The 13,923-nt window shown below is 60.7% G+C and overlaps 1 protein-coding gene across 1 annotated transcript in view; it reads right to left on the bottom strand.

Annotated features, from left to right (window-relative positions):
• Nucleotides 1-330: 330 nt before the first annotated feature.
• LOC308506895 (maestro heat-like repeat family member 5) overlaps nt 331-13,923 on the bottom strand; it is a 50,631-nt gene continuing 37,038 nt past the window's right edge. The window contains exons 20-30 of the mRNA XM_081070890.1: nt 12,246-12,405; nt 10,803-10,984; nt 8,362-8,499; nt 7,823-7,937; nt 6,920-7,063; nt 2,926-3,102; nt 2,196-2,351; nt 1,351-1,473; nt 1,119-1,218; nt 795-869; nt 331-457 (exon numbers count right to left, since the gene is read on the bottom strand). Coding sequence (XP_080927016.1) covers nt 360-457; nt 795-869; nt 1,119-1,218; nt 1,351-1,473; nt 2,196-2,351; nt 2,926-3,102; nt 6,920-7,063; nt 7,823-7,937; nt 8,362-8,499; nt 10,803-10,984; nt 12,246-12,405 — 1,468 coding nt within the window. The 3' untranslated portion in view covers nt 331-359. The remainder of the gene's footprint in view (nt 458-794; nt 870-1,118; nt 1,219-1,350; nt 1,474-2,195; nt 2,352-2,925; nt 3,103-6,919; nt 7,064-7,822; nt 7,938-8,361; nt 8,500-10,802; nt 10,985-12,245; nt 12,406-13,923) is intronic.

Here is a 13,923-nt window from a genome sequence, read left to right as displayed (position 1 = left end):
CCAGGGCAAACACTGCCCCCTGCTGTGCCCTCTCAGCGCCCAGGGCAGTGGCAGGTGGTGACTTGGGCTCCAGTCAATGCAGTCCACCTGACCAGGGCCTCAGACAGATTTTACCTGCCCCATATCCCAGGCCTGGCCCTGTAGCCTAGTCCCACCAGTGTCTCCTGGGCTGACTTCGGTGCCCTGGGGGCCCACGGGAGGGTGGGGCAGGGAGGCGACAGTTACGATGATTCTTGGTTGAATCTAGATCTTTCTTTCAAAAGGAAAAATGTTATGCAACCAAGCTGTACGCAGACAGGGCAGGACTGACCAAGCGGTGGGCACAGGGGGAGCAGAGGGAGAGAGAGGATGGCTGGGGGTCACTGGGGTCTGGCTGCCACCTCCTGAAGGAAGGAGAACTGCTTGGTGGCGAATTCCCGGATGCCAGCCTCCTGGTCTTTTTTGAGATCTTCGAAAGCTTCAGGAGAGGAGGGACCAGTCAGTCAGAGGTGACCCCACAGCCCAAGCCAGGCAGAAGAGGGGGGCAGGCTCCCTGGGAGCAGCCCCTTCATTCCAGCCCGGGGTGGGGTCGGGGGTGGCAGGACAGCTGAGGCCCTACCTCCGCCCCCTTCCAGGGGGGGGAGGGGGGGCTTCCTGTCCGCAGCCCCACCCCCCGTGGCCCCTCACGCCTGGCAGCCCACCCACGGCCTCACTTTATTAGAGCCTCAAGTGGAGTGGGGAGCCCCCTGTCACAGGTGCCTGAAGTGGGGTGGGAGGGTGTGGATGGGGGCGGGGACGGGGGCGGGGCTGCTTACCGCACAGCAGCAGCTTTGTGTCCGCGTCATTCACTGTCTGGGACACGGCCTGGGGGTGGTAGCAGATGGTGTAACCTGTGCAGAAGGAGGCAGGCAGATGGAGAGGCACGCTGGCCAGTGGATGGGGCCGCCTTCTTTGAGGGGCTCAGACCCACTGTGCCCCTCCGAGGCCCACCCCCACCACCTCCCTCCTCTTGCTAGTGGGCCCTTCGCTCCAGATGCGGACGTGTGGCAGGCAGAGGTGGGTGGGCCAGAGCCCGGAAGGGGCAGGGGCTCGGGCGGGGGCAGCCCTGGGGGCCCCCACAGCCTGCCAGCCCCGGTCACCTATGAAGAGCGCTGCCCAGGTCTTGACGTGGCGATGGGGGCTCCGCAGGTAGCCGAGAGCCTGTGCCAAGTGGATGCTGAACTTCTGGCTGTGGGTCATCTGGCCGGGGACAGTGCGCCCGTCACTCACTCGCCCGTCACTCACTCGTCACGGGGCGGGCAGACCAGCTCCCCCGCCCTGCCTCCGCCCAGCTGCAGCCCTTGTCCCCGGCCACGCCCCCAGGCCCCTCACCAGGCAGGTCCAGAGGAAGTGGCGGGCACTGAGGCCCCTCTCCCAGGCCAGCGAGCAGAAGAGGGTGTGCCGCAGCGGCCACTGGAGCAGCACCGCGCAGCGGTACAAGGTGAACTTGGCCTGCTGCAGGGGCGGCAGGGGGGGGTCTCTGAGCCCGAGGACCACCCGTGGGGCTGGGGCCGCAACCCAGCTCCTCCCACTGTGGACTGACCGCCTTTTGCCTGACTCTCCTCCCGTGTTGTTCTCTATCTAACCCAGCCGCGGTTCCTACGTATTGGCCCCTGGGGAAGCCTTGCCCCCTGGGCTGCAACTGGGGCCCCTGGCTGAACTGAAGGAAGCTCTCCTATTTGTTTTAGAACTGGCCGCTTCATGTCCATCTCCCCGATGGCCAGAGCCCTGGGAAGGCTGAGCTGTGTCTTAGTGGTCTGGGAATGGCTCATGGGTTGGCACATAGTAGGGCTGGCACACAGTAGGACTTGATCCACACTTCATCAGGTTTAATGAACAACCTGAGACCCCACCGCGTGCCAGTGCTGGGGCCACAGCAGTGAGCAGAACAGACTAGGTTCTGCCCGCACAGATGGCACAGCGGCATGTGTGCATGTGTGCGTGCGTGTACGTGTGCACGGGGAGGGCAGATGATTGTGTGCTTGTGTTTGTGTGTGCACACGCACATGGCGAGGCAGACTGTGGAGAGGGAAACCAATGCAGGAGCCAAACCCGCTGCCCTAGGGGCACCCATCACCCTGAGGCAGCCCTACTGCCATCTGCAGACCCCCAGCCTCCTGGCTTCCCCGCCACCTGTAAGACCACACGAAGGCAAAGGCCCATCAGCAGGCACTGACCGTGACGACGGCTGGACAGTGGTCCTTCAGGTGCAGGAGCAGGGGCACCATGCTCTGGTGCACCTGGGTTCGCAGGCTACTTGGCTCTCTGCCTGCCATCGTTGCTACCAGGTCCCCAAACAGTGCCATGGCTGCTGCCCTTATCCTGTCGCGCTCCTGCAAGACAGGGGCTCAAACCGTAGCCAAACCTTTCTGGGGGTCCCCACCTCCACCTAATTTGGGAACCCGTGCCCCTTTGTGGGGATGGGGCTCAGTTCCTCAGCTGGACCCTGTCACCCAGACTCAGGGCTCCCAGCATAGCGTCGTGCCTACCCCCTCAGACAGGGCTCTCAGGCTGGTTCCCAGGCCATCCTCAAGGACCTAAAGTCATCACTCCCTCACACTCAAAATCACGCCCAACAACTCAAGTGTCACCTGTGCAGTTGGGGGTGGGACTTATCCCCTGATTTTCCAGGGAAGGGAGAACGGTCCTCGTAAGCACTCAGACCATCAGGAAGGGCTGGAGACTGAATGCTGGTGCTGACTCAGCCCCGTGGAGAAGGGCTGTGTGACACCTGGTGGCCACGCATCTGCCCCAACCCACCTGGGCGGGCACACACGCCGGTAGCGCCCCGGACCTCCATCTCCCACCCTAGCATAAGGGTGGCTGAGATCCTCTCTGCCTTTGAGGAAGGGGGCCCCAGGATGGGCACGAGTAGGGGGTGCCCCGCCTGGCCCTGGGCACACTCACGTCGTCAAAGAAGGAGCGGGCATTGATGGCGATACTGAGACTCTGGACCCCCACACCGCAGGCGCCCAGGCGGTGCAGCACGTCGGACACGGTGCCCATGATGCGCTCCACCACCGGCTCGCTGTTCTGGAAGAAGCCGTTGAGGAAGGGTGGCAGCTGTCCGTGGAGCAGGCTTCCCTGGGGGCGGCAGGGGCGGTGGGACGAGGGCTCCAGGCCCTCGCTCCCACCCTGCTCATTGGACCAAGAACAATCTAAGGTTCTCCCTGCACTGTCCCTCCCCAGAGCCCTATCCTGGCCTGGGCACCTGCACTGCTCCCGAATACCTGCCCAGCACTGTACCCCAGCCCGCTGGGGTCCCCACAGCGGGACCTGTGCCTCTAGCCCTGGTCTGCATGCCAGGAGCTGTGAGCCCTGGACAGGGCTCTCCTCTCAGCCCTGTGGGTCCTCGGGGGTGGAGGCAGTATTAACCCCACGCTAGTTGGCTCCCAAGTCCTTCCTTCTCCTGTTCCCATGCTGGCCACAGGACCTGTCGCCAAGCCTGGAACCACCCCTCCGTTCCTCCACCCCACCCTGCCTTTGCCCCCATTCCTGGCCTCCCCATGGCTCAGAGGGGACCTGGGGGCTGGATGAGACAAGGGCGGTCAGTTGTCACATGCTGAACTCAATGGTTTCTCGCATCACAGGGACGTGGGGGCACCAGTGGCAGCTTCAGGCCTGCTGGGTTGCAGGGACCATTTTCCATTTTTACACCACTTGAAAAACAACGGAATTGATTTTGGCCAATTCTGTCCATTCCACTTGCTTGCAGTGCGTTCCTGAATTGTTTAGATGAACTGTGGGAAATCAGTGTGTCGGCCAGTGGATGGTTCCTGCCGTCCGGACCCTTCTCAGTGACTTGTGTGCAAACCAGGGTGACTTTTTACAACTTTTAAACAACTTTTAGGCAAGTTCGTTGGCTTCCTAAGCTCTGATTGGTTTTACATTAAATTCATTTTCAGCAAGTGAATCATGTAGCAACGACAAACCCTTTCTGAGCACCTACTGGGTGCAGCCAGCAGAGGACAGGGCCACAGGATGGAATTCTAATGGGAAGGACCAGAAACTAAACTAAACACGCACAGCATGGTGTGTGTCAGAGGGTGACAAGTGACAAGAGCGAAGATAAAGCAGGAGGGGCAGTGGGGGTGGAACAGGCCAGCGCAGAGGTGGCAGTGGTGGCTGTGATAGAACTTTAAGATCAGAAAAGATGTCACTGAGAAGGTGACAGCTGAGCGAGCTCTTGCAAAGACGCGCTGGAAGAGCATTGCAGCAGCGGAGCCGCGCGGACAAACGCCTGGGGAGGAGCACCCCTGCCCTGTTTGTGGGCACAGGAGACTGGTCACTCGTCACAAGCGCCCACTGGCTCCGGGTGGGGGGAGAATCACCGAGGAGGAGAAAGGAACCAGGGAGGGGGTTGCAATGGTCGGGTGGGGGCGGATGCTGGGGCCTTCAGTGGGGGCAGCCGTGAAGTGGGAGAAGGGCTTGGGTGCTGGGTGTCCTGTGGGATTTGTCGATTGACTGGACAACCCCATGTATGGGGCTGAAGCAGCTGGAGGGGGGAGTCGCATCAACAGAGATGGGGGCTGCAGGAGAAGCCTGTTTGAGGGCACAAAGAGTTCAGTTTGAGATGTGGCAAAGATCCTAGCAGTTAGGTTATCTCGGGCGGGGATACAGATTTGGGAACAATCGGGCAATAGATGGCACTTGAAGCTTGGAGGAGACCACCAAGAGGAATGGGGAAGGGGCCCAGCGGGTGAAGGAGCGCCAGAGGCCAGCAACACGAAGGGATACCCGTGCCGACAGGAAGGCGCTCACCGTCAAGTGGTGAGGGGTCCTGAGGCCCAGTGGCCGGAAAAGTCACCCAGCCACCTGTGCTGGGTGGTCTGATAAGATGGGCAGAGTGACCAGTGGGGGAGGTCACAGGTGAGCTGGACAAGAGTGGTATCAGGTTGGTGGCGGGGGGGGGGGGGCTGCTCACGGGAGGCTGCGTGCCTCACTTGATAGCTGCATTTGCTCCATTTCCCACTGAATATTTCATTCATACACACGCATTACGCTGATAGCATCGTGAAGAAAAAAAGCACAATTTCCAGCAAGGACAAAAAGGGCTGGGAGGCCTGTGGGGACGGAGTCCCAGAAGGCAGTTTCCAGGCCCTGCGCCTCACGTGGCAAGGTGCTGGCTCGGGTAGGAGATGGCCGTCAGCTGTGAATAGCTGGCCGTCAGCTGTAACCGGTTAGCCATTAGCCACTGATATAACTGCCACGGCTGAGCTGGCAAGGGCGGACGGCAGTTAGCAAGTGGGCTTGGTTGCTTGGCAGAGAAGCAGAGTGCGGCCAGCAAGAGGGGTTAGCAAGTGTGGATGGCGGATTGCAGATCGTGTGGCTCCTGCTTCCTGTGTCTCCAACGCAGCTGCCAGGGAGACTACAGCGGTATGACTCCCCACCCCATGGCTCCGTGGGTGTTCCTTTTCGGCCTCCCCATATCCTGCGTTCTGGTGCGGGGAGCGGGAGCTGAGTCCCCGCATGACAAGGCCATTCTTGAAAATTGCGTCCAGATTTTCAATGTGATTTTCATATGACAATGGGAAACCAAGACTTTGCACTAGTTGTGCAGACCCCTTCTCTTGAGGAGAGTGAGTGGCAGGACCACATTGGGCACCGTTGGGCCCGTGCTCAGCTGCCCCTTGTTTCTTCTAAGATGATGCCTGCTGCAGCGGGCACAGGGGTGCCCAGAAAGAGATGGGTCTCAGCCTCCATGCAGCTGCGGGTGACCCTTGGCCAATGGCACTGGAGCAGAAGTGAGGACAAGTTGTGGGGGTGCCCTTGAAGGCTGCTAGTGGACCCTGAAGGTGAGGGCAGCACCCTGGGTGGGGGGCAACAAAGGAGGAGGAGCCGTTCCTCGAGACCACTGGGCAGGGCGGCCATGCGGCTGAGAGAGGAGCTACTTCTGTTTTGTTTGAACCCAGGTCGGTTCGGGTCTTCTGCCTGTAGCTGCGCTCTGGCCTCCTAATACGCACAGCGTGACCCAGTGTGTGCGGTGTGTTTGATGGTGGACAGAAGTGGCTTTGAAGCTGTGCACCAGTCACTGAGGGGAACAGTCCTGGGGGCTGTATTTTCCTGGCTGCCAGCAGAGGGTGCCTCTCTGGTGTCTGGGGCAGTGACCGTGGACCCTCCCTCAGCTCCGTGTCCTGCTTCATGCCATCCGGTTCTGCCCGTCCTGTGCCCACGGCAGCAGGCCACCCTGGCTGGCTCTGCCTGTTTTCCCAGCCCTCCCCGCACTGGATGCCATCTCCCTTCCCCAGCCTAGCATGTGACGCAGGCACTGTCCCCACGCACATTTACCAGATATGGCCGTTGAGGCCCAGAGAGCTGGAAAGTGCTGGAGTGAGGATTGGATGAGCTGGCTTATAGGTACAGCACCTGTGCACGGACCCCAGAAACCCACAGTAGGGGTGATGTCAGGAATTCTTGGTCCTGAATTAGGGGCTGCTGGAGGGGCCTCCTCTCCTGCCTCCAATGATGCCTCTAGCTGCTCACTATGGGCTGTGGGTTGTTATAGTGACAGGAGGGAGTTGGAAGGGAATGGAGACGATGAAGCAACAATGGACTGGGGGGACCTATCCATATGATTCTCAGGGGAGGTGTCTCCTTTGTGGGCCAGATTTGGGGTGTCACCTAGTCGCCTGGTGGTCTGCAATAGCGTTCATCTTCTCGACAAATGGAGTATACACTGGTGGAGATCATCCCTTCTCCCACAACCCTGCCAAGAGGCCACCTGTAGCCCCATTTTACAGATGAGGAAACTGAGGCCCAGAGAGGAGAAGTCATGTGTCCCCCATCACATGGCTGGAAGGGACAGAGCCAGGACTCCAGTGCATTGGCCTTTGTCCACACCTGTGTCCCGGCTACTCTGGAGGTCAAGGGTGTGTGCCAGCCACAGTGTCCTTGGCCTTACCTTCTCTGGGTGGAAGAGGATGTTCCCTAGGCCCTGCAGGCTCAGCACTCGGACCTCGGGGTTTGGGTCGCTGAGGCTTTGGCCCAGCACATTCAGGACATCCTGTTTGGAGAGCACCTCCAGGAGGGCGGGGCTGTAGAGGAACTGGGTGACCCCCAAGGGCAGGCAGGTCAGGTGGGGCATCCTCTCGCAGGAACGGAGCCCAGAACCAGGGTCTGGTGGGGGTTCTGGGCTGGGGGGGGTTGTTGACCAGCACCCTCTGGGTATCGTGGTTAACGAGTATTGGAAACCCACCTCCAAGCTGGTTCCACCCTTCAATGTATAGCTGGGGAAACCGAGGCTCAGAGGGGCAAAGGGCCTTGCCTGAGTCCACACAGCAAGGCTGGGGACAGTGTCCATCAATAGCCGGCTCATGGGTCCGCCTGGGACAGAGCCCCGTGGCAGGTGGCCCAGACATTCCTGAGAGTAGGGTGGGGTGGAGTGGAGGCAGCACCAGGCTTTGATTTGGGTTTTCCCTACTGACATGCATGATGGAAATGACACACGTTCCCCCACCCTGCCTCTCGCTCACATCTGCCAAGTTTGCCACATGCAGCACCTGTCCGCTCCTACCTACCCATCCCCTGTCAGCTTCACAGTCCCAGCGGTAGGAGGGAGGAAAGGCTGACCTACATTCAGGGCCCTGCAGGCCTCAGGCCAGGGAGGGCAGGGCTGTGGGGACCCTGAGAGGTGGGGGACCCAGCCAGGAGCCCCAGAGTGGGGAGGAGGGATGCGAGGGGTCTGTCTGGCAGGGCCTTCCCCAAGTCAGGTTGTGGTCCTGGTGTGGGTCCTGACGGGGCACTGAGGCAGCTGGAGAAGGGGTTCAGATGGTCTCTGAGGGGCCCCCGCCCAGCCAGGCCCTACCTCAGTGAGGATGAGGATGGCCACCTTCCTCTCCCGCTCCTCCTGGCTCTGCAGGGTGGGCAGCAGCTGGCAGAGCACCACCTTGATTTGCCTGCAGCGGTTCAGCACCATGGCCCTGGGGCGGGGCAGAGGGCGGGCAGGGCCTGGGCTCATAGGAAGGTCCTGGGCCCCCCCTCCTGCCACCACCCCATCCAGCTGGGACCAGGTGGCTGGAGGTGTCACTGAGTGTGGGTGGGCACCACCTCTCAGAGAGAGCTCCCGCCCCCTCTGCACCCACTGGGTGACGAGCCTGGGGGAGACAGAGGAGCAGGCAGGCCCTCGTCCCCCGGGAGGCCTTGGGCCCAGGTGTGGCCTGAGGGAGATGCCTACACCCACAGGCCCCCAGTGTGTATGTGTGACCAGGGGCAGGAGGCATGCACCTTCCATGCCTGAGGGCCGTGTGCAGAGTGAGTCCGTGGGGCTGTGCTCACGGGGTGGCCATGGGGATCATTGCAGCCCATACCCCAGCCTCTGGACAGGTGGCCTGACCCCGCCCCTACCTGGCCAGGAGCCTGACGCCCTGCGGGTAGGTGGGGATGGTGCTGAAGAGCTCCCAGGTTCCTTGCAGCTCCAGGTGGGCGAAGTCCTGCCAGTGCCCTGTGCTGGACAGCAGGCTCTTCAGTGCCTCCAGCGAAGTCCTGCGGGGAGCAGAGGGGCTCAGGGGCCAGGCCTGCCCCTGGGGAGGGTGCCCAGCTGCCCAGGTGATTCCTGCCCTTGTTAACAGAAATGGTCAGGTTTCCCGAGTCACAAGGTAGAGAGTCCTCGCCGAGCCTCATGGGCCAGTGTGTGGGGCTGAGTACAGAGAGGGCGTAGCAGGGAGGGAAGAGGGGAGCAGGGCAGGTGGGTGGCATCATGGAAGCCCAGAGAAGGCTCCACCTGCAACTCCAGCTCCTGACACTCCTCTGCAGTTGGAGGTCTCAGAAAAGGCAGGAGAAGCCCGAACGCCCGTGCGTAACAAAGCATGCCAGCCGTGAGGCATGGCCTCTGGACCAGGCGTCACTCCAGGCGCCTCCCATGCACTGGCTCAGGTGACTTTCTACTGCCCCACTCTCAGAAGGAGGAAGCAGCCCAGAGAATTGATGCCCTGTCCTGTCACCTGTCACTTGTCACACAGCCCGGCCAGGGGCAGCGGAAGTGGAGTCCAACCAGACCCCTGGCTCCAAACCCGCTCTTTGATGAGTGGCCACTGCTCAGGGCTGCCCCAGACCCTGCAGGAGGACACAGGTGGAGGGCCCGGACGCAGGCCCACGGAAAGCAGGGCAGCCTCACTCTGTGGCCTGTCCTGAGTGCACCCCACCCCGAGTGTACCCCGCCCTGCAATCAGGCTGTCATCTCGGACCAGGCGCGTTCTGAGCACATTTGCAAAACCAAGTGTCAAAGGATGAAAACGCAGCTCCGTGATCGTCTCCTATGACACCAACCCAAATACCAAATGTTTGTCATCTGGCCCCAAGCAGTGCCACGAAGGCTGCGCTTTCCAGGTCACTGGTCTCAGCCACAGATGATGACGGTTTGAGGAGAAGGGGACTGCGGGGCGGAGTGGCATGCTTCCCCTCTGTGATGACTCTTGGAAGCTTTGGTTTCACAGTCACCTGCCTGTCCCTGCAGGCACAGCAGGGCGTCAGGAAAGAGGAGTCAGGCCACTTGGGCATTCTCGGGACTCCTGTGGACTCGTGAGTGCTGTGAGCCTGCTGGGAGGGGCGGGTGGGGGCAGGCAGAGCATGGGGGCCAGGGAAGCACAGGGACTGAGGCCACACATGGCAGCTTTCTCCTTCTCTCCTGTGTTCTGGGAGGAGGACGTTTTATTAGCTTATTAGGGAAGATTCATGCATTTTGCACGGTTGATCTGAATAAAAACGGAACTTTATGCACATTCGAATTCAGAAGCAATATGAGAAGTGACGTTTTTTTTTCAGTGCCGCGCCTTGGGGAGAGCTGTTAAAACTGACAAATCGCGTGAAGCACATCATAATACAAACAAATGAAAAGAGCCGGGCCCCCGTGGTTTTAAAGACTAGCGTATTGGATTTCTCAAGACACAACCTGGCACAGATAAAAGATGGGGCCACCAGCCTGAACCACTGCCACGTGCAGGGAGGTGGGACCCTCCCACACAGGTCTCCTCTGTGCTGTCAGGTAGGGGCTGGAGGCCAGCGACCGTCCACGAGGTCAGCACAAAAATGTACCGGTGTCCAGTGACATGTGCATGGGGATTGCAAGGCTGTCTGCCTCCAGGGGCTGGCGGTGGCCAGGCAGGTGTCCCTGCTGTCTTATGGGCTCTAGCTCAGCCACACGGGACATTCTGTGGGGCTCAGGGGAGCCTCCGAGCCTCTCTGAGCCTCACTTTCCTCATCTGCAAAATGGGAAAGACGTTCTCCTGAGAGTCTCTGCAAGGACCACACTCAGGGAGGAGTAGCGTCTGTGACAAGTGCTGTCCCGTGACAAGTGCTGCTGAGCCCCCTGGGGACACACACAGGCCTCTGAGTGCTGTGCTGACCACAGACGGGGTTTGGGGGTTGGGTCATGTCCCCCAAAAAGCTCTGTCAAAGTCCTAACCCCGGCGCCTGGGAATGTGACCTCATTTGGAAATAGGGTCTTTGCAGACGGAATCTAGTTAGGATGAGTCACTAGGTGGCCCTGATCCATTATGGCTGGTGTCATTGTAAGAAGCAGGATGTTGAGACAGAGAGACACAGGGAGAATGCCACGTGGTGACAGAGGCAAAGCCAAGACACAGCAAGGGTGGCCGTGAGCCCCCGGACGCCGGAAGAGGCAGGAAGGGTCGTTTCCTACAGGTTTCAGAGGACACGGCCCTGTGGACACCTTGAGTTTGGACTTTTAGTCTTGAACTATGAGAGAATAAATGCCCATTGCTTTAAGCTGCCCAATTGTGGTGCTGAGTTTCTCAGCCCTGGGAAACCGTTCCTGCGGGCGGCCTTACCTCTGGGGACTGGGCATGGCTGCCTGTGGGGCCTGCTGGCCGGGCTGGGGACCGGTGGGCAGGCTCAGCTCCAGGATGTAGTGTATCTGGGTGAGAAGGGCCAGGAGCAGCTGCGGGTAGGCCTCCTGCACGGCCTTCTTGAACTCGTGTGTGATCTGCAGCTCATGCAGTGTGTTCATGGCCTGTAGGGCAGGAGGGGTGCTCAAGCTCCGAGCCCTGCGGCCTGGGGGCCAGGCCTGCTGACTGACCCACCGCCCAGCAAACCCCGTGTGGGCCACACCTCCTGCTCCCTGCTCACAGCCTCGCAGACCAGGGCCAAGTCCCTGAGACCTTTCCCTCCTTCCCTCCTCCCCTCCTCCCCTCCTCCCCTCCTCCCCTCCTCCCCTCCTCCCTTCCTCCCCTCCTCCCCTCCTCCCTCCCTCCTTCCCTCCTCCCCTCCCTCCCTCCCTCTTTCCTCCCCTCCTCCCCTCCTCCCCTCCTCCCCTCCTTTCCTCCTTCCTTCCCTCCCTCCATCCCTCCCTCCCCCCCCCATGCCTGGCTCTGTCTGCTCACACCACTAAGTGCCTCCATGCCTGTAGAGGCATTTGGTCCAGAATGTTCTCAGGGTGAACAACAATTCTGAGCAGGGATGACAAGGGGAGGGCAGGGGTTTGGGGCATGGCGGGACGCAGGGGAGGCTACCTGCTGACCCCACGCTGTTATGTGGTCTCCCACAGGGAGGCTGGCTTCAGCCTGGGGCTGGGGGTTGTCAGGGAGAAGAGTGGACTGAGAGCCAGGAGTGAGGAGAACGTGGGGCTTCCCATCTGCCACCATGTTCAGCTGTCACACACCTGTGCTGTAGGCAGCAGTGTGGGTAGGGGGCTCTCAGACTGGAAAAACCTAGGGTCACAGCTGCTGCCTTGGTGAGCATTCAGCCAAAGAGGTCAGGTGTGGCTGTGTTAGGTAGTGAGCTCCCGGCTTCTGGGGCTGTGCAAGCAGGGCCTGAGCTTGTGGGGAAAGCTGGGGCAGGGTAGGTTCCTCCAGGAGGGCGGGGGCTACAGGACGCAGCCTGCAAGCTTCCTCCAGAATCCACAACCCCCAGAACCCAATACGGGTACTGTCTCCATGCCCTTCCTGTCTCCCTGAACCTGTCCCAAGCCCTTCTCTCTGAGGCCGTCCACACAGCAATCAGAGTCCTGTATCCACACTGTATGCCTTAATGACCTCCCTAGTCCTGCAGGGTCACCACCGTCCCACGTCACGGAGGGGAGACGGGCTCTGGAGCGGTCCAGAACCCTCGGCCAAGAAGGGGTGGTCTCGGAGGCCCCCTTCTCCAGGCCAGGCTGGGCAGGGGTGGGCTTCCCCTCTCCCCAGGGCCTGGCACACCTGACACCGCTGACACCTGACTGAACGCCCATGTGAAGCCCCTTTAGCCCAGTGGCAGTGGGGGTGGCAGAGACTCACGGCCAGTGAGCGCAGGTAGGTATTCTCCGTGGGCGGGGGGCTGCTGTCACTAGCCTCGATCGGCAGGGGCCGTTCCCGTAGCGAGGCCAGAAGCACCGCCAGCACCCAACGGCTCACGGGCTGCTCGGCCCCCAGGGCCCTCCACAGCTGGAAGGCATGGCTGTGGGCAGAGAGGGGCCGTGAGGGCTCCGCCATGCCCGTGTGCCACCGTGACCGGGGCTTCGGGTGCCTGGAGTGGGGGCCAGGCTGGGTTCTGAGCCACAGCTGGCAGGGTGGGAAGCCTAGGGGTGGATCAGGGTGTCTCCAGGTGGGGGCACAGGCGGTGAGAGTGGCACAGGTGTGCGTGGCTGGGGGGACACAGGAGATGGGGCCAGCTGCCCCTGGTCCCTGCCCCAGGGTCTCCTCATTTTCAGGGTCTCTCCTTCAGGCCCCTCTCACCCCAGCTGCAGACTCTGACTCTGTTTGTGACCTTCAGTGGCTCCCAAGTAGTGGCAGGACATGTCCAGCTGGCAGTCAAAGCTGTCACCTTCTGACTTCTGCCCTCTCCCCTTTAGTCCCTGTCTGCCCTCCCTCCCGTCCTCCCTCTGGGCCTCCACACATACTATTATTCATTGTGTTTGGAGCACGCCTCCTCACTGGGCTAGTTCCACTCAGCCTTTATGGCTGGCATAAAGTCTCTTCCTTCTGGAAGCCTGCCCTGACTACTTTCTCCTAGACCTGGGTGTGCTGGGGTCCAGCTCCCCAAGGCCCAAACTGCGTCAGGTTAGGGCCCATCACTGGTGCATGCAGAACTTTGTAGTGTCCTTGTACCCATTTTGCAGATGGGGAAACTGAAGACTGGGGAGAGAGAGAAGGACAGAGAGAGAGGGGGAATATGCTCTGTCAGGGCTCTCTCTGCCTTGTAACTGGGGAGCTGGGACTGGAGGCCAGGCCTGCCTGGTCCTATGGCCCTGGGACACCTGGGGGAGGCAGAGGGCATTGGATGGCTCTGTTTTCTGGGCTAGATGACCTTTGGGCCTGAGTGCTGGTGGAAGGAGCTGGAAGGACAGGAGGGACTCTGGAATGTTGGGTGGGGGCTGGGAGGGCCACAGGGGGGCCTGGATGAGCCCCTACTCCCAGGTTTAAGACAGACCCAAGGGAGACCGCCCTTGAGCCCTGAGGAAGCCACCCCACTCCCATCTGACCAGGGGCTGGGTGGGACAACAGCTCAGAGGACTTAATACCCAAATATGGTCACTGCCCACCCGGAAAGAATGGGGCCTTTGGAGTCAGAGGGTCTGGGCTCAAATCCCTGCTCTGCCTCGTGCTGGCTGTGTGCCCTTGGGCAAGTCACTTTCCCTCTCTGGGGCAAAGCCAGCCTTGAGAGGATTAAGTGAGATGATTCTCCAGGAGTGAGGTGCCCAGAGGGCCCAAGTTTTTATTTTGCTCCCTGTGGGCATCTGTCACTCAGTCAGCATGTGTGTGTTGAACACTGTCATATGCAGGCCACTTTCCAGAGGACCTAGCAGTGACAGAACTGGTGACTAGGTGGGAATGACACCCTAGAGTTTGATATGGGCAGCACACAAGGGAGTGTGAGACGCTAAGTATATAAGTGGGGGGCGGGGGGCAGGGGAAGTGGGGAAGGAGGGGAGCGGACAGTGAGAGGGCGAATCTGGGAGTCGTCAATTGTAAGTAA

The sequence above is a fragment of the Rhinolophus hipposideros genome (genome assembly GCF_964194185.1).
Source record: "Rhinolophus hipposideros genome assembly, chromosome: 13".
In the NCBI taxonomy this organism is placed as follows: Eukaryota; Metazoa; Chordata; class Mammalia; order Chiroptera; family Rhinolophidae; genus Rhinolophus; species Rhinolophus hipposideros.
Note: the sequence above shows the minus strand (reverse complement) of the source record. Positions and strands in the feature narration are given on the sequence as shown.